General features: G+C 35.8%; 1 protein-coding gene across 2 annotated transcripts in view; it reads left to right on the top strand.

Annotated features, from left to right (window-relative positions):
* The window catches only part of LOC127625621 (calcium-dependent secretion activator 1-like), a 142355-nt gene that overhangs the window by 111970 nt on the left and 10579 nt on the right, over positions 1–19806 (top strand). For both annotated transcript variants that reach the window (XM_052100907.1, XM_052100906.1), the window contains 6 exons: positions 1322–1477; positions 3156–3303; positions 4151–4225; positions 4517–4600; positions 6005–6037; positions 8697–8804. In XM_052100907.1, coding sequence (XP_051956867.1) covers positions 1322–1477; positions 3156–3303; positions 4151–4225; positions 4517–4600; positions 6005–6037; positions 8697–8804 — 604 coding nt within the window. The remainder of the gene's footprint in view (positions 1–1321; positions 1478–3155; positions 3304–4150; positions 4226–4516; positions 4601–6004; positions 6038–8696; positions 8805–19806) is intronic.

Here is a 19806-nt window from a genome sequence, read left to right as displayed (position 1 = left end):
CTGGTGGTACAGAAATTATACACTTCACCTTTAAGCAACAGGATTATAAACACCATGGTCAAATGATTAAATGCTCACCATTGGCATCTGGTCATGAATCAGTCTTAAAATGTAACCTACTTTTAATCATGGTGCTTACAAGTCTTGTATCTCTCCAACATCTTCTTCCTTTCCCTTTTTGGTATAAAATAGGATATAGGTGTTGAATGTAGAATGTTGCTGGGTATAAATGCCCTTGGGTAGCAGCAATCTTCCTGTACCCTGTCTAGGGATACAGGATGCAGAAGTTGGGAATATAGAGAAAGATCACCCCGACCCCACTCTTGGTCCTTTCCCTTTTCCCTAATCTATGCTGTGACAGAAAATGCACTGAAGTGAGACACAAGCTTCAGTGCAACAGGCATCTCCTTTCAGTTGAAACCAAATGGCAGGACTCTAAAAGGAATTTGGTGACTGGCGACTGTTAAAATATTGTGTGAGAAACCTTCAATGAAGTTGTATTTTAATTTTATTCTTAATTGGATCCATATTGCAAATATCCAACTGCCTGAAACATTCAACTAGTTTCAGTCATTTAAGATTTACTTCTATTTTTTTATTTACAATTGACATCATTATTAGATGACCCTGTTTAGTAGAACTGAGTTTGAACATTTATTCCAGTCTAGAGGACTTTTCATAACAGCTGACTAAAACTTAAGTACAAATAAATCTGCAGTGATTTGGAAAACCTTTAAATGAACCATGTGTGAAAGTGCTCTTAGAGTCTTCTGACCAAATGTGTACCCAGACTGAAGCTCCCCTCAATGCTTCTGACATTCTTAAAGCTGTTTCCACTGAAGATGCCTTGGCCTACTGGCTGTTTGAGGATGCTTTGCTTATCAATGTAATTGATAAGTTCAATTATTTTTCACCATCTGTGAATCCCCTTTGATCTCAGTGTGCTTGTGTTTGCCTTTCCTGTACTGAAAGAACCAGGCAAAGCCTGATTGGTTATCAGTTGTGTAAGGGCTAACCACTTATTTTTACTATGGAGCGATCGTCAATAAGGTTGGTTTGAAGCCTCAAGGGCATCTTTTCTGTTATAACTGAGTAACTATGGAGAAGTGGTAAACATTACAAAATCAAATGTCAAATCATCCTGCAGTGTGGAGTTGAAAGTGTTTTTTCTCCTTTGACGCCCTTCCCACCCCTTGACCTTCCTAAACCTTGACCTGTTCTTGAGCTGTCCCTCCTAATTCTTTGGTCCATGACTTTAACTAAAATAACTAACAGCATATCCCTCTTACTGTCTCCTCTGCACCTGTCCTGGTCTTGGCAGTAATGGTTCAGGGACGTCAGAAGATTTGTTTTGGAAGTTGGATGCCCTGCAAACGTTCATCAGAGACCTGCACTGGCCAGAAGAAGAATTTGCAAAACACCTAGAGACCCGACTCAAACTCATGTCCAGTGACATGATCGAGTCATGTGTAAAAAGGTAAGACTTGTGGTCATTTCGACCAAACAGCTCCAAGTGTTTCAGGTGTCCAAACCTGTTTACAAAAAAAAATTAAGCCTCCAGTGTAGTGTTGTGCCAGTGGATACCTTGTCTGCTTGTTGGGATAGTCCATACCAAAATGAAAATTCTCTCATCATTTACTCACCCTCAAACCATCAGCAAGTGAATTGGTACCAACATTTTTAAGCTCCAAAGCACATAAAAACATCTGCATAAAATGAATCCATAAGACTCCAGTGGTTAAATCTATATCTTTAGAAGTGATGTGATAGGTGTGGGTGAGAAACAGATCAATATTTAATTTATTTATTTTTTTACTATAAATTATCCTCTCTGCCCAATAGGTGGCAGTATGCACAAAGAATGTGAATTGCCAAAAACAAAAGAAGAACGTGAAAGTGGAGATTTATTGTAAAAAAAGACTTATATATTGATCTATTTCTCACCCACACTTATCAAATTGTTACAGAAGACATGGATTTAACTACTGGAGACTTATGGGTAATTTTTATACTACTGTAACGAAGTTCAATGGGAAGGAGGAGGCGAGAACCGGCTTGATAATATAAATAATAGTTTAATTGGTAAACTGAAACAAAAGACAACAACACACGCATGACGGACATGTCCGTAAACGATCTCTCTCTCTCCCACACAATCCTCCGCTGTTGGCCTTTATTCCACTCGGAGGCTTGATTAGCCTGATAAGGGACCGGATGTGTAGAATCACAACCCGGCCCCGCCCTCCGCCCTGCCACAGCTACCTTTATGTACTTTTCAAGCTTCAAAGTTTTGGTACCAATTCACTTGCATTGTATGGGACCAACAGATATTTGCTGAGATATTCTTCAAAAAATCTTCACGATATTGAGATTGCATGAGGGTGAGTATATAATGACAGAATTTTCATTTTTGGGTGAACTTTCCTTTAAGAAACTTCTAAAAAGGTTATATGAATACCTTTCCTTGCGGGAGAAAAAAGCATCTAGAATGCAAACAGGACTACATTTAGTTGAGTTGATTCTTCATTAGGTATTTTTACAGCCACCATAAACACTCATCAGCTTTCTTCTAAGTTATTTCTTCTAAGAGCTCTTTATAAAACAGCAAATCCACCTGCATTGTTCCTTCCTAGTTACAGAGGATAAATGCAAGCAGTAAAACCATATTTGACAAACCTGTTGGCCTTTCCTTTGGAATTACATAAAAAGGGCTGATTTTCAATGCCCTTTTCCACATCTTGTAATCCCTCTACTTAAAGTGTTGTCAAGCATCTTGTATCTTCTTAGCAGCATTCCTCCAGTTCATCTAAAGGCATGGTGAGTTCTTTGTCTGTACTTGGTGTGAATGAAGAGGTTTGCTGCAAGAAGACTTGATTTGAAGTGCTTTAAGAAACTGTTGCAATTAATGACAGTTAGTAGCCAACATGTATAGTAATATTTGTGCATATACGTACCCTCTTGTTTTAGTTGAGTTAATCTTTTTTCCATTAACACTAGCTACTGTTTAAAGGTCCTCGATTGGTGGCCACAACATGTAACATACTGTGTGTTCTTAGATGTTACTGCAAAACTAAGTATGATATGATTGAATTTACTTTGAAATCCAAAGTTTAACTTTGTACTAATATATTTTTGCTCCCCGATTTTTTTTTCAGAACCAGAGCAGCCTTTGAGTTGAAATTGCAGAAGAGTCCACGTACCACAGATTTCCGTGTCCAGCAGTCTTTATGCACCATGTTCAATGTCATGGTGGACGCAAAGGTTCAGTCTGCCAAACTATGTGCCATGGAGCTCAGCCAAGAGGTAGAGAACTCAAACCATTTAAATTTTCCTTACATTTCTCATTTTCTCACTCTCTGCTTCTCTTTTCTCATCATTGCAAATATACACCATTTCCAGTAAAACACAGTGTGCTACATACAGTATGTCATTTTTCAGTACCAATTATATTGGGAAAATCCATTATTCTTGGATTGGTCTCTTTGGAAATGCAGGAATTCATCATATGCGCCAGTCTATAATATATGCAGTAGGTATATATGAATTGAAAGTATATTTTTGGTTGTATACACACATTTTGTATTATTGCAAATAGACCATTTACATGCACTAAATGCTATAAAATTATACACCATCATGGCAATTTTCCATTGTTTCTGAATTTTTATTTAATTTGACTCTGTGCTGGAATGAGACGTTTTCTTTTTTGTTCTCTCTGTTACTCTCTAATTGTCACTGTCACCTTGTCTGCTGTATCTTTCTTTTCAACCCTTTTCTCAATCTTGTGAAAGTTTATTAGAGAATGGGTAAGTATGGCTAACAATTCAATTGAATTCTCACCTTTATATCCCAAAGGTATAATTAACAATCCTAGCAGTTTTCCCCATTCCTCTGACACTTAAATTGTTTTGATTATATTACCATATGTGATAGCTGCTAGAAGTGAGACATCTCATATCCGTAGCATCTTGAGACAGGCAATGATCAGAACAGAATTAATTACCCAGACGTCCTTTATGAGCCGAATAAAGAGACAAAGGGATTCAGTTTGCACAGATTATCCCACATAAAACCCCCAAACAGCTCATAGCAACACAAAAAGCAACCTTGCAACAATGATTACTGATAATATATATTTTTTCTTTTCCAGAGACAGTACCACTCGCAAATTGACGATCTCATAGAGGAGATGGTGAAAGAAATGATTACTTTACTTGTGGCAAAGGTAGCATTGTGAGGAAAAGAATATTAGTAATATGTGTTTTTATATCCTCATACAATTGCCTCTTTAAAAAGAGTTTAATAAAAGTAATACTGTTCTTAATGTATATTTGTGTATTAAATCTCTATTCAGTTGAAATTAAAATGTCTTAATAACAAAATCTTAATAACAATAGTTGTTTTGCTGTTTGATCAGTTCTGCTACTTTCACAAGCATTTGAAATTTTTCCATTTTAAGGAGCATTATGTTCTCATTATTAAATTAATATGATTTTTTTTTTTTCTGTGTTTTCAGTTTGTTGTAATCCTCGAGAGCGTTCTGGCTAAGCTGTCACGTTACGATGAGGGCACACTGTTTTCCTCCTTTCTGTCATTTACAGTAAGAACAAATCATGTGTTTACAACACACACACAAATAAACTTTTATCTTGAGAACTCCAAAATGCACTATTTCTACCAAAAACCAAACAAGGTATTTTTCTCCTTCGTAAATAAATTATTTCTAAAGAAATATTGGTAAGACTTTCTATGAAGCATATATTTACAATGCTTTGAAAAGGCATTATAAATTCATTATTCTGCATTAATAATACACCTTGTAGGTTATAACTTCTCATAAACAATTATAACTACAGTTATAATACATTATAAGTCTTCCTCTATTCATAGTTACACTTTAGAGTATAATGCATTATAACACAAGCAACATGCATCAGAATATAATAAAGTTAGTGTAAGTGCTGTATAATGTAAACAGTCAAAAGACTTTATGACGTGATCATATTATAAGTGGTCTTTGCCTGCTTTAAGTAAAGTTAAAAAAGCAATATCTTATTTACAGCCATATCATAAATGTGTAACATACACAACACTACAAGTCAAACTTATACAGTGGAAGTTATTTATAAAATAGGTCTCCAAATAAGATGCACAAATATTAAAATGTATTTAAATTGAATTCTTGGGTGTGTTTACACCCAACAAGATTGGCTACATGTGTGATCAACAAACATATTGTTTCTTGAAGCAGTGAGTTTCTTATATACCTTAACTTTGTAGCTTTAAAAGTGTTTTTCTTATTATCTCAATTTTACATTGAATGTGTGTTATTTTGTATTTAATGTATATAACTTCAAACATGTCTTATAACCACTTAAAACCTCTTATGGATGTTTATAAGAAGACTTTTTCTTTTGCCAATTTACTTTACAAAGCATACCTATTATATATACTGTATATTACAAATATATACAGTAAAGTACATTATAACTTCTGCAGATAAAATTGGATGTAGCTTGTGTTATAATGCATATTAGGTGTATTATGAGACAGGGGCTCAGGTGGTAGAAAGGGTCGGCCACTAATCGTAGGGTTGTCGATTCCCGGCCCACATGACTCCACATGCCGAAGTGTCCTTGGACAAGACACTGAACCCCAAGTTGCTCCCAATGGCAGGCTAGCGCCTTGCATAGCAGCTCTGCTTTCAGTGGTGTATGAGTGTGAATGGGACACAATGTAAAGCCCTTTGGTAACCAACGCGATTGGTAAGGTTAAAAAGGCACTATATAAATAAGACCATTTAGCATTACTAATGCATTATAATGCCTTTACAACACTTTATAAATATGGGAAAAACATAGAAAGTGTTACCGAAATATTGTTTATTTGTTATTTAACACTTTGCAGTATTGTATAGGCAATATTTACATTTAAATGATTATTTTGATTGTATTATGACATGTTAAACTTGTATTCTTGCTTCAAATGTCCCTTTTATTTGTAGGTAAAAGCTGCTTCAAAATATGTGGACGTACCTGTAAGTGGCATTAACCTTATTTATTTTTTTTCTTAAAATTACATTTTTATTTTAGTTTTGTCAGTTTACACAGTTTTTATCTTTGTTTGTTTATGTAGCCATACAAAACTAAGTTTTGAAGATAGATTAAACATAATGTTACTCTTTACTTTCATATGCATTGTTATAGTTTAAAGATAAGGCTAGTAATTGCTATGGCCTGCTGTGCAGATAGTCATCTCTTAGTCCCAAATGGCCATTCATATGTAAGTTGGAGAAAGTTGGATGGGTAGTCGGCGCTTTGGAGATCTCTCCTCCACACCAGACAGTGTGATGTGTGTGTTGTGCAACAAAAGCACGTTGCGAGGATGCCGTGGGGTCCAACTCGTTGCATCCTGCATTCAGCTTCACATCACTAATTTACTTTAACTGCCAACAAATTTGGTCTAAATGTGAGACTTTTTAAATTAAAACCCTGTCAATGAATGCTGGAAACCTTCTCTCTCTCTCTCTCTCTCTCTCTCTCTCTCTCTCTCTCTCTCTCTCTCTCTTGGTCTGAGGGTCACAGAATCTTGTGTTTCAATTGTAGTTGTCATAATTCACAAAATAAAATTGCCTCTGCAAAACTTGCTCATTTGCACCCTCTGAAAGAACTCAGAGATGTGTGAAGTAAGTTCAGTTTACAGCCTATCTGACAATTACCAATTCTGATGACCTTCAGATGCCGGCTGAGAAAGAATTGTGTTTAAATCTCCTCTGGGGCTGAGCAGGGGGGAAAAACACCCCCATATGATTTGTTATGGGTTGATGTTTCATTTGCTATTTAGTTTGAATATAATAATCCTAATCAAATAGCATTGTTCCCCTGCCCAGACTCTGAAAATGACAGCTCATTTTACACACATCAAGTTTTGACTCTCAGAGATCTAAGAAAATGAGAAAGAAAACACTTTTTTATCTGATTTAACATATGATGGGTGAAACGTAATTTGTTAAATATGAAGGAATTTCAACGCCATTAATCCACGCGCGTTATTGACGCTCGCACACGCGATAGTTTAAAACCACGCGAGGAAAAAGGAAGCCCTCGCGCGCATTATTGACACTTGCGCAGAGTAATTAATTGCCGCACGAGGAAACGAGAAGATCCCGTGCGCGCATGACATCTCCTGCGCGCGCAATACAGGATCTCGCACGCGAGGACATGTCTGACAGCACGCGCAAGACAATTCCCCAAAGTCTCCCGCTCTATCTAACCACATCTGCTGCTTTTGCTCGCTCAAACACTTTTATTTTTGTCAGTCGTGGGGTTAGCTTTACTCTTTTAATTGTAAACTAAAATACCATTGGTTACTTAACCTTTTAATAGTAGCCTATATAAAAACAAGTACAATATAATAGTAATTGTTGGTGAAAAGCAGATGGTTTTACAGGGAGTTTAGAAATGTCAAAGTCACACTGTAACAGAAAACTTATGCCACCACATTTTTTAAATACAGCTGAAGGAATCTCAAACCAGAATGAGGACTCATTATTAAAAAAAATTAAGCTTGCAAGCCAAATTCAAAATGTCAAAGTCAATCGTCTTAAGAACTACGTCTTCATAATATTTAATCATGTTACTTTTACGTAGCCTATATAATGACGTTTCCTTTTCCATATAAAATCAAAATTTAATTTATTTATTTTGTCCTTTTAGCAGAATCTGGTAGTGAGAAAGACGGATAAATGAATCTAGAAAGACTCGCCACTTTCGTCAATATAATTCTTCCAAATATCGTTATGTCTCTCTGCATCCAAGTATTCATAATTAATTCACATTTCTCTAAATTTTTATAAAAATGCAAATTTTCTAAATTATCCACCGACTTAGATATCAGATACCTAAATATTTAATGTCGTTTTTAACTGGGATATTATAGGCCTACGATGTTCTATCAATAACTCACATTTTGAGAAATTAAGTTTTTGAGAAAATCTTAATAAACTGAAGTGCTAGGGGTATTTGCTCTTCATTAAAAAAAAAAAAAAAAAGAGTAGTGTCATCAGCAAACTGACTGACAATAAATGTACTGCCTTCTAAATTAACGCCAGATATGTTGCCCATTTCCGGAAGTCTGTTGTGATTGGATGACTGTTATGAATGGATTCATAACAAGCTCAACTTCACCTTTTAGATATGGCTTCACCAACGGTCCCGCTTCATGTGAGTCACTGTTTGAGCGTGCAAAAGCAGCAGATGAGATTAGATAGAGCTGGACATTTTGGGGAATTGTCTTGCGCGTGCTGTCAGGCATGTCCTCGCGTTCGAAATCTTGTATTGCGAACAGGAGATGTCATGCGCGCGCGGGATCTTCCAGTTTCCTCGTGCTGCAATGAACTACTGCGCGCAAGTGTCAATAATGCGCTTGAGGGTTTAAAACGCGCGCGCGAGTTCTTCCTGTTTCCTCGCGTGATTTTAATCTATCGCGCGTGCGAGCGTCAATAACGCGCGCGAATTAATGGCGTTGAAATGCCTTCATAGTTAAAGTACTACAAAGCTTCATACAGCTGCAAATACTGTACTTCATTACCACGTGTGATTATATGTCAATATATTATTTTAGTTGAAATTGTTTGTGAACATACTGTATGCATTATTAATATGCAGTAAGCTTCTCTTTCTCTCTATCATTTGCAGAAACCTGGGATGGATGTTGCAGACAGCTATGTGACATTCGTTCGCCACTCTCAGGATATGTTGCGGGATAAGGTCAATGAGGAGATGTATATAGAAAGGTTATTTGATGTAAGTAATGTCACTCTTCTCCCTCTGTGAAGGGGGAGGCCCTTCAAAATGTGACATATATAACAGCCAGCTAGGAGGGATAAGTCACATTTTGAGACCTAGATTATTTCTCTCCTTACTACTTTCTTTGTTTCTACCTGTTTCTCTTTTTTCTCTCTCTCTCTTTTTCTGACTCTCTCTTACATTTTCTTTTCTGGCTTAACCCTTTTCTCTTTGCAGTGCTATGCATCTTTCTGAATGCTCTGGCTGTAATTTTCCCTTTGCTCGGCTCGTCTTTAGTGACATGCAGAATTCTATAGGATTATCTTAAGATGTGTTCTCTCACAAAGGGACATGCAGATCTGAGCTAAAGCAGTACCTGAAGCTACCTAAAACAGACATGCAATCAAAGATAGAAACTGAGAATTTACAAGTAGACAAAGAGGTGTTAAAGGAATATTTCGGGTTCATTGCAAGTTAGGATCAATTGACAGCACTTGTGGCATAATATTTATTACCACAAAAACATTATTTTGACTTACCCCTACTTTTCTTAAAAAAAAAAAAAAAAGCAAAAATCTGGATTTCTTTGAAGCACTTACAGTGGAAGTGAATGACGCCAATCTGTAAATGTTAAAATACTCACAATTTCAAAAGCATCACCACAAGACATAAACAACAGGCATGCTAACGTGATTTTGTGTGATAAAATCGCTTACATTTTCTGTGTAAAGTTATAGCCAGTTTTACAACTTTATTGCCATGACGATGTAATGTCAATAAATTATATGACCCTAAATCGACAGTAAATATTAAGATTTAAACCATTTTACAGCTCTAATAAATAACACGATTTAACAGAAGAATTAATGCAAGTACTTTTATACAAATTTTAAGATTCAGGTTTCCACCTTTAAACCCTACAAAAAATTGGCCCCATTCACTTCCATTGTATGTTAAATTGTTTTTGTGGTAATAAAAATTATGCCACAAATGCTGTTGATAAAGCTCAACTTGTATATAACAAGGAATATTCCTTTAAGGTATAAATATATAGTAAGACTTTTTTATAAATGCAATAAGTCACGAAAGGCTGTGCATTACAGTGATTTTACCACCAATAAGGGGTGTAATTGGGCACGATAAGACTTGAGTAGCTTATTGCTTTTATAAAATTGCTACAACATCGATATGATAAAAGACATCAATGATCAAAAGATCTATCCATGTTATAAAAAAGGTTTTATTTATTTAGAATGGCTGGCAGTTTAAGAGTAGAGTAGAGTAGAATGATAACAAATTGGATATTCTAAAACAGAAAGAGTGTGAAGAACATCATTGTGTTCATTTTAGCTGATAGTTGGTTTGGAGGGTGTTACAAAGGCAACTGCCCTATTTCCGGAGTAAATCTCCTTCTATGGCTATCCAAATAGAAAGAAGCCCTCCAAACCTCAGGCTTATTGTGATCAAGGCTTAAAGAAAAGGCAAGAATGAGGAAAACACTGAGCAAAAGAAAGAAGGACTGAATAAAAAACAGGCAGGGACACAATAGAGAACACTGTCTTAAGGGATGGCCAGGGCCATCGTGTTGGTTATAATCCTTTGTGCTTTCTGTAGACCAGTTTGTTAAGTGTGTTCTTGGAGAGGTCTGTTTGCATTGTGTGGCTGAATACTCAGACTAGGAGTGCTGGTCTGGGATCAGGTTTCCTGATATGTATTCTTGCGAACTCAGGAAAACTGATCTAAAAACAGTGCATCCATTCTGAAATGTTTGTGAATATGGCTGCTTGTGTCATATGTGTAAAATTCAAGTAAGAATCCTGATCTTGGTTCAGTTGTGAATTTCATTTCCTTGTAATTAAATGGAGTGTGAAAGCTGCCCCAGGATCAGTATTCTTACTATGAGATACTTTAGACATATGAAGCTCTGGTATGTGAGTGTTTGGAGTGTCTAATAGAAAGCTAAACTGCTGCCTTTGCTTTATGCCATCTTTTATAAGTAGAAATCTCTTGTTCTCTTTATTAGTCTCTTCAATGACTAACTATATTTTTTCCCTCTTTGAGGGTGTCTGAAATGTTGTGTTTATCTTTTCTTTCTTTGTTTGCTCAGAATGAGACAGTGTCGCTTATTTTCAGCTGCTCTGCGCATTTGCTTTCATTCACCCAAATGCAAACAAGAAAAAAATAACACCTGCCCTGTTTTTTCATCTTTCTCATTTAATTTCAATTTTCCTTCCTTAATTTTCCTTTTGAAATGTTCCACCTCCTTTCTTTCTTTCTTTCTTTCTTTCTTTCTTTCTTTCTTTCTTTCTTTCTTTCTTTCTTTCTTTTCTTTCTTTCTTTCTCAACCAAAATGAAACTTATCCTTCCTGTCAATTTGTTTTTGTCACATTATGCCAAGTGGCGTGATTGAGAGTCAAATAATCTTCCTTTGTACATCTACTAGCATGGCCCATGTCCTTAGAGACTCAGCCCCTACATGCACTTACAAATCATCCACACAACTAGTCAGCCCTTCACTTCCACAGCCATCCCCAAACTCCTCCTCTGCCACTCCACACCACCGTCAACCCCAGATGGGCATGTATGGCATACACCCCCCCCCACCACACTGAAGTGGTTGGGCCTCCATAGAGCACTGCCACCAGGCAGTTAAAAAAGACAACATGTGTGCATGCATACAAACATGCACGCTCACAGTCTCGCTCTCTGTCTCGCACACACACACTAACAGCCGCATTGGTCTTCACTGTAATGCTAAACAGCCATTCAAATAGAAACACTCTTTAACAAGGGCTCCAGGCAACCTGCTCAAATTCTTGTTACTTTGTCATTTCAATTGTTAAATATGTCATAACATCCTCCACAATGAGCCATAACACCACGTGCTGTTGTTTTAAACCTGCACACTATTTAATCAGTCCTTACAGTTTTGTTATGAGAGACACATACAGAAGAATATAAATCGCTAACAATTAATTAAATGGGTTTAAAAGAACAGACTTTATTATTTTTATTTTTTTTACTTTATCCATTGTAAATTGTGGTGGACGTTGGACATTTGATGCAAATAAATATAGAATTAATATATGAAAATAGTTTTTAAAATAGATCTGTCAGACCCATTGGCCTTATCAGTGAACCTTAACTATTTGCTGCTTTATAGCTGGTTACGGTTCTTAAATGTTGTTTTTGAACGGGTCGCTGTAAGTTCAAGGAAAATTCTGGGTTCAATACAAGTTCAGATCAATCAACAGCATTTGTGGCATTTTGATTACCAGATTGTCCATCGCTTTCTTTAAAAAAAAAGTACAAATCTGGGTTACGTACAGTGAGGCATTTACAATGAATGTGAATGTGGTAAATTCATAAACATTAAATTACTCACTATTTCAAAAATACAGTATAACCACAAGATGTAAACAATATGAGGGTCAACATAATTGTTGTGTGTAGTGTATACAAGCTTTAACAGAAGAATTAATGTAAGTGCTTTTATAAAATTAAACTTCACACACTAAAAAAATACTAGTAAGATTTAAAAAAATTCTAAATAAATCTCAGTGATATTAAACTAAGTAAAATCGATTTAACATTATGAAAAAATATTGATTAAAGAGCGTAAGTACATTCAACTTAAATATTTTAGAAAATTCAGTAACTTTTATTTAAATGTATGATATACACTACCATTCAAAATGTGGGGTCACTTGCCTGAAATGATTCTCATGATTCTCAAAACTAAAATTTTATATATAAAAAAAAAAGGTTTTGAAATTGATGACCCCTTCAATACTTTTTGTAAAATCATCCCAGGGTGATACCACAAGAAGTTGGTTGAGAAAATGTCAAGAGCACAGGCAAAGTATGGCCACTTTGAAGATGCTAAAATATAACATAGTTTTGATTTATTTTGGACTTATTAACACAACATAATTCCCATATTTCCATTTCTATTATTCCATAGTTGTGATGACTTTACTATTATTCTAAAATGTGCAAAATAAAGAAAGAATAAGAAAGAATGAATGAGTAAGTGTCCCTAAACTTTTGAACGGTAGTGTACGTAGTCCCTAACTGAACTTAGTAAAAATATGCTAATTAATTATTCAAGCCCAGTGCATGCTGGGAACACCAGCTTTGAAAAGTTAAAGGATTAGATCACCCAAAAATGTAATTGTTTACTCACTCCAGTATTGTTAAAACCCTATATGACTTTCTTTCTTTTTCTTAATTCAAAGGGAGATTTTGTGAAAAAATTGAATGATGTAAATTATTCCATGAGACTCATGATTGGTATTAAAGCATATGATAAGATTTGGTGAGAAACAAACAGAAATCGAATTTATTATTTATTGAAACTGTTCACTGACCGTTGATCTCCTTTCCATGACAGCACGAGAACAACAGTTCAATCATAAATGATATTTACTTATAAGCTAGAGTATTAATTTTTACACGTTTGAATGTATAATTTACTTAATATTTTCAAGTTCACACTTTAACTTATTCAATGAAGATAGTATATCTTTTCTTCTCTATATTTACTTAACCCCAAAATATTCTTTTCAGTGCATTTCTGCCTTAAAACTCTCAAAAAAGTTGCCCCTCTCACTTCCATTATAAGTGCCTCACTGTAACCTCAATTTTTGCTCTTTTTTTTAAAGAATAGGAGAGAAGTGGCAATTTTGTTTGTTTATGGTAATCAACATTATGACACAAATGCTGTCGATTGAGCTTAACTTGTACTGAACCTGCAATATTCAATGTTCAGTAAGGCTAGCCAATGAGAGTCATCTAAAAGTGTTCTCATTTGAGTGTATTTCCCCCAAATATCAAGATTATTTAAGGTTATTGCACAATGAAAATGCCATATGATAAAGTTTGCAGCTTTATTTGAATAGCCTTTTTACCTCTACAGGGCCTGCATTGCTCATCTGTCTTGCAGTATTGTGGTTATTGTGGTTTCTAATTCCTATTTGCCTAGTGTTTGAATCAGCCAAAATCTTGCTTTCCTTTTTCATTTTGGGTCCAATAATCAGAACATTCTTCGTGACCTCCTCTCCTTTATACAACCTTTTTTCATTTTTCAATTGTTTTAAGTAATCCTCTTTGAAATGATCTGTTAGGTGGGTTTAGTATAATTGCTTAGTGGTTCTTGGCTGCTTGTAATAATGAAGTATATGTGGCCCACACTAAGCTTGAGGTTAATTGGGGTCAAGGATGCTGATTTCTCACAGATGGAGATGGCACACTGGTCAGAGTAAGAAGATTATACTTGCTGTTTGACTCATTTAAAATATGTCAGTATTCTGCTTTCATAACAGCGTTTTATAATACAGAACATTCAACCATATGGGCATAGATATAAAAAATGCAAACAGATACAAATGGATAAACTCTCAATCTGATGATATGCATGAAAAGGATGGAGAGTAAAATAATACTAATGATTATTAATATAATTTTATAATTGGTCAAATTTGCCATTTGAAAACATTCCTATTTGAAATTTTGTCTTTGCAAGAAATTGTTGGTTTAATTGTAGTTTCAGATTAATGCATTTTTTCTAAATATATATTTTATGAAGTAATATTAAAATTACTTAATTTAGGACAAAATTAAGATTACAAAAATACCTAGATACCTTAATTTCCTAAGACAACTTTACTTGCAAAACTTTTAGATTTTTTCCTATAGTATACTAAGACAAAAATTTGAGGTCTACAATTTAAACTCTCTGAATGCAAAAGATGTTGGTTTTTCAGAAGGTCAGATTTCACATACAAGCTGCCTAAGAGGCAAATCATGTGCCAGTGGATGGATGGATGAAGTTTGTTAAGTTCAGGAGTATGGTGGATGAGAGAAAGAGGGATAGGAAGGGGGGTGTGGGGGGAGAGAAAATTAATTATTTCACTCCGCCAGCCTGCAAGTCCTTGAAAGAACAGCTGAGGAGAGCGGGATTAAGGCAGCTGTGCTTAACGTGAGGGCTCATCTGTCAGATTGGGGTGGAGCGCAGAGATCATTGATTAAAAAAAGCCATCTCCAAATCCAGCACTTCACTGATACTACTGTCCTGCCCTGGCTATTCAGTGTATGCACGTGTGTATGCATGCATGCATGTCTGAGAGCCAGCAGAGAGACTTGCAGATTACACAGGTCAATTATACACTTAATCTGCCAGTAGAGGAGATTGCGGCCTACCCTCATTGATTGTTTTGAAGTATTTCCGTTGACCTTGGCAGTTATCAAATTGCACTTTATTACGATGGCTAATGCGGTTTAATCATGCCGTTGCTGTTAGCGCAAGGAACAAGTAGGGTCAGAGATACTGGAAACAAGCCGGGTTTAGATTGAACTGTTGTGTCTGTTGCATTTCACAGACCTGCAATACCACTTCACTGTCTGGGACACATAACTACAGTATTTGTAAATCCAGCCAACCCAAGTGAACAGTTTGCTTTAGCTTGCATGCAGTATCAATGTAATGGCATTCTATGGTGTAGAAAATTGCTGGTGGAAAACAAGAGTTTTATTTCCAGAATTTATTCATTTAAATACTGCAATAGAGAGGCAAAATGAAAAATTAATACCATTATTATTTTCATTATTGCCTTGTTTTTATTATTATTTTATTTTTTAAGAACACTATAACCTACAAATGTGCAGAATAAAACAAACGTGGGGGAAAATAATAATAATAAAAAATGTTTAGCTCTTTATTCAATTCACACTATAAGCAATCAAAAAGATTTTTATCACAACAATTTTGTTTTGAAAATATTCTTGAGGTTTTATCATGAAAAACAGAACAACAAACAAAAATTTGTGTTTTATTTATTTCAGTCAAGCTTCTGATTGCATTTCAGTAATCATACGATATAGTGGGTCGATGCACGCTTATTGTTTTTCTCCCCAGTTAATCCTTTTAGTTTTTGAGGTAAACCAATTGAAAAAAAAAGAGCTTTAGATGAATAATCTGAATGCTAGTAGGTCAGTATTAAAGAAAAAGGCTAAAAGGAACCCAACAGGTCTTTTCACAGATACTGTTCAAAACATGTAAATGGGGTTTGGCTATTTCAGAATGCAGGGCAGATGTTAGAGGTTTAAGTTTCTGATAATTATAGTGGTCGGGGTGTTTTCTTTTGTCACTGTGAAATGAGGTCAATTTAAATAAATCCACGGCAGCAACACTAACGACTACATATTTTGGAATAGTAAATGTACAGCAAATTGAGCCAAATTAGTGTTTTTTTTTTCAACATCTTTGCTCTTTACTGGTTCTATTAGCAGTCTTTTGGCTCTCTCCATCTCTCGCGCTCTCCGTGACATATAAGTGAAGTATGGTGGCATTTGTTTGATTAACTTGTCTGACAAAAGTGACATCTGCTAGCAGGTTCATGTATACGAGAGGCTCAGCGCGGGTCCGCCTTTGTACATCTGTTAGCACATAGGCAGCGGCAAAGGGTGAAAAGAAACAAATTGGTCCCAAAAAACAACCCATTCACCTTCTGCGCTCCCCCCTCCACCCCCCTCCCTCCCCTTACCCATTCAGGTGCACTGCGGGGCTCTCAAGTGCTCGCTGGTTTTTTCCATTTCGTTCCCCCCATTGAGGCCGAACCCCACAAGTGTTATGCTCCTCATTCCTGCTCAGCTCAATCCTCCCCTAAGCGTTCCTTTGTGAGCAAAATGGCTCACTTTGCCCTAGGACCAAAGTCTTTCTTTCTCTCCCTCTTTCTCCCATTCCTTTTTTATCCCTCACCCCTTTTTTCCTTCATTGTGTGTTTACTCAATGACACGATCACAGGCTGTAATTCCCGCCGTTTAGTTCATCTTGACAAGCTCCTTTCTTTCCAAGCATGTTTTTCTAAAGAAGGGCCCTGTTTGGACACTGTTAGTAGTTTAGTTGACGACACGCATAAGCACTGGTTTCAACAGCAGTAATGCATTATTAGCCCACCTGGAACATGCATGAATTTATAGACTTAAAACTGATCTGTGTTATTTTTTCAATGTTAAAATAATTTATTGCGTCTGCTAAAAGACCAGCTTAACTAGCATTTCCCATGCTGGTCTAGGATGCTTTATGCTGGTAAGTGCTGGTTTGGTGCTGGTTCCAGCTGGTGGACCACCATAGCCATGTTGTTTACCAGAAAAACTTAACTTGAGAATTTGGTAGGCCTGTATATATATTTTTTTTCTGGTAATGCTGGTTAAGCTAATACAGGTCACCAGCTAAGCTGTGCTATTTATTTATTTTTCCAGCGCAATACACAGACATAATTATATCAACTCATATAAAGTATATCAAAACATTCCTCTGTTTTTTTTTTTTTGTTGAGTAGCCCGACACCACAACACTGGCTCAACCAATGATGTGAGTTCAAGGTGGATCACTCTTTTTTGTACAACCAATGGAGGACAGGTGGAATTTTTGGAATTTGTTAGAAAACATTGCAATTATGTATGGTGACACTGGCAATTACACATTTTTATCTTCAATTTAACTTTTCAGAGTTAAAGACTGTGATAGTTCAGCCGCTTCTGAAGAAGCTCTCATTAGATCCTTAGGTTGCTAATAACTATAGACCAATCTCAAAATTCAAATTCAAAAATAAAAGTGAAAGCATTAGCTAAGCAGACTGTTGGAGGTAGTGAAGGATTTAGGAGACATTTCAGTCAGGATTTAGCGAAACCACAATACAGAAACTACCCTTCTTTGGGTGACAAATGACTTATTGATGGCGGAGGAAGCTGGGGAGTGCTAAATTGTATTGTTGCTTGATTTAACTTCAGCTTTTGAAGCTATTGATCATTCAGATTTAATTGATACATTGAAGAGATGGGTGGGAATATCTAGTGTGGATTTAGATTGTTTGTTTCCTACTTGCTGAATAAGAAATTTGTAGTGTCTGTTGGAGATGAGATGTCCTCCTCTTCAACATTAATTGGTGGTGTTCTGCAAGGATCCCTCTTAGGGCCAATTTTGTTTTTCTTTATATACTGTATATTACCGATTGGTTCATTGATTCGAAAATACAACGTAAATTTCAATGCTATGTAGATGACCTACAGCTTGTTAAATCCCAATGATCTGTTTATTTAAATGTTCTTTAAGCTTGTATAGCAGATATAAAAAACTGGTTGATGTAATTTTCTTAAGTTAAATGCTGATACAACAGAGGTTGTTATAATCGATCATGGTTTTAAAAACCATGGTCCCAAATATTCAGCAGGTGGTGAGAAATTTGGGAGTCTATTTTGATACAGATTTTGAATATCATGTCAGGAAGTTGGTTCAGTCTTGTTTTTATCAATTAGGAAATATTTTCAAGGTGAGACATGTTTTGAATTTTAGGGATACAGAGACGATTATTCATTGCCTAGATTATTGTAATTCTCTTTTCAACTTTAAATCAACACACTTTAACATGGCTACATGTTACATCAGTGCAAAATGCTGCTGCTAGACTTTTGACAAGAACTAGGTCTTCTAATCATATCACCCCATTTTAGCTTCCTTGCATTGGTTGAAAGTTTATTTCAGGGGTGTTTTTTAGATTTTATTAATAAATTATAAAGCATTACATGGTTTGGAATATATGGCTGGACTTTTAAGACCTTACGAAACCATTAGGCCTCTTAATTATGCCACAGTTACTTCCTTGCCACAGTCGCTTTCAACTGGGGTTATTAATACAATTATTATTTAATCACTTATTTTTAAACATGATAAACAATCATATTTTATCTAATTACACAATGATTCATCAACATTATAGACATTAGTTTTATCGTCTGTTAATGCCTTATCTTCTGTAAAGCTGCTTTGAAACGATGTGTGTTGTGAAAGGCGCTATACAAATAAAATTGGCTTGACTTGACTTAATTTTACTTGTCATGAACTTTTGGCTGTTCCAAGATCCAGATGCAAACCAAAAGATGATAGACTTTTATAGTGAAGGCCCCGCGATTATGGAAACATCCTGCCCTGTGATATTAAATCTGCTGAATCTGTGTTCGTTTTTAAGTCTCGTTTAAAAACTAATTTGTATAGACTTGCTTTTACTACTTTGTGAATTTTCTTTACTTAATGTGTTTTGATTTTATGTTTTGTAAAGCACTTGGTGCTAATTTGCTAAAAGGTGCTATACACATAAAGTTATTATTATAAAATACTTAAAATCCTAGTTTAAGAGACAATTGTAAGTAAGCCATTTGTTGGTTAATTTTCTCGAAAACTGTAAATAATATCTCGTTGGCAATATAAAAAATCCTTTGTTTTGCGTGACCCGTTCCAGCCCCACACAACAACACAGACTCAACCTATGGAGTGAGTTGGGGGCGGGACTATCTGTTTGTTCGATCAACAACAGATGGTGGGCGTATTCAGAAAGCTGTTTGAAATCAATGTTTATTTTTGCAATTCCGTTCAGTTGTGCCTGTGGTGCAGAAATTATACTTCAAATTTAAGATAACAGTTTACAAATTTTGAATGTTAGTTTGTTGCCTGCTTAAAAGAAAATAGCTACACATAATGCTTATTTTACCAAATATTTAATTTTTTATTTTGGTGCAAAAAAAAAGAGATTAAAACATTTGAGATACTTAAAAGTGTAGCAGTGCTTGCACAGAAACAGTGATGGCTTGTTCCACTTAAGGATCCAGTGAGGTGTATAAATCCTAAGCAGGGTTCTCTTTGTATCCACAACACAATCGCAAGCAGTTTGAAGCCCATGTGCTTGCTGAGCCTCAAACTTTATTTTCAATTCCGCCTTTCAGAACACCTATTTCAGGAGAGAGAAAGAGAGAGTGCTAACACAGCAGTGCATCAGAGGAACATGTTTAGGGTCATGTATTTCCTACATAAAGTTTTTCCGTGAGGTCGTAGGGTCCCGTGGCGGAGAGATAGTGAGCACCAGGAGGCGTGGGGTTACCGGTGTGAGTTACCATGGTAATTGGGTTCAGTCATCCATGGACCTCCTCTTAGGATGGATGAGGCAAACAATAACAGACCAATGGC

The sequence above is a fragment of the Xyrauchen texanus genome, chromosome 32 (genome assembly GCF_025860055.1).
Source record: "Xyrauchen texanus isolate HMW12.3.18 chromosome 32, RBS_HiC_50CHRs, whole genome shotgun sequence".
NCBI classification, from domain to species: Eukaryota; Metazoa; Chordata; class Actinopteri; order Cypriniformes; family Catostomidae; genus Xyrauchen; species Xyrauchen texanus.
The sequence above is the reverse complement of the archived record's forward strand: the minus strand, read 5'-3'. Positions and strand labels throughout refer to the sequence as shown.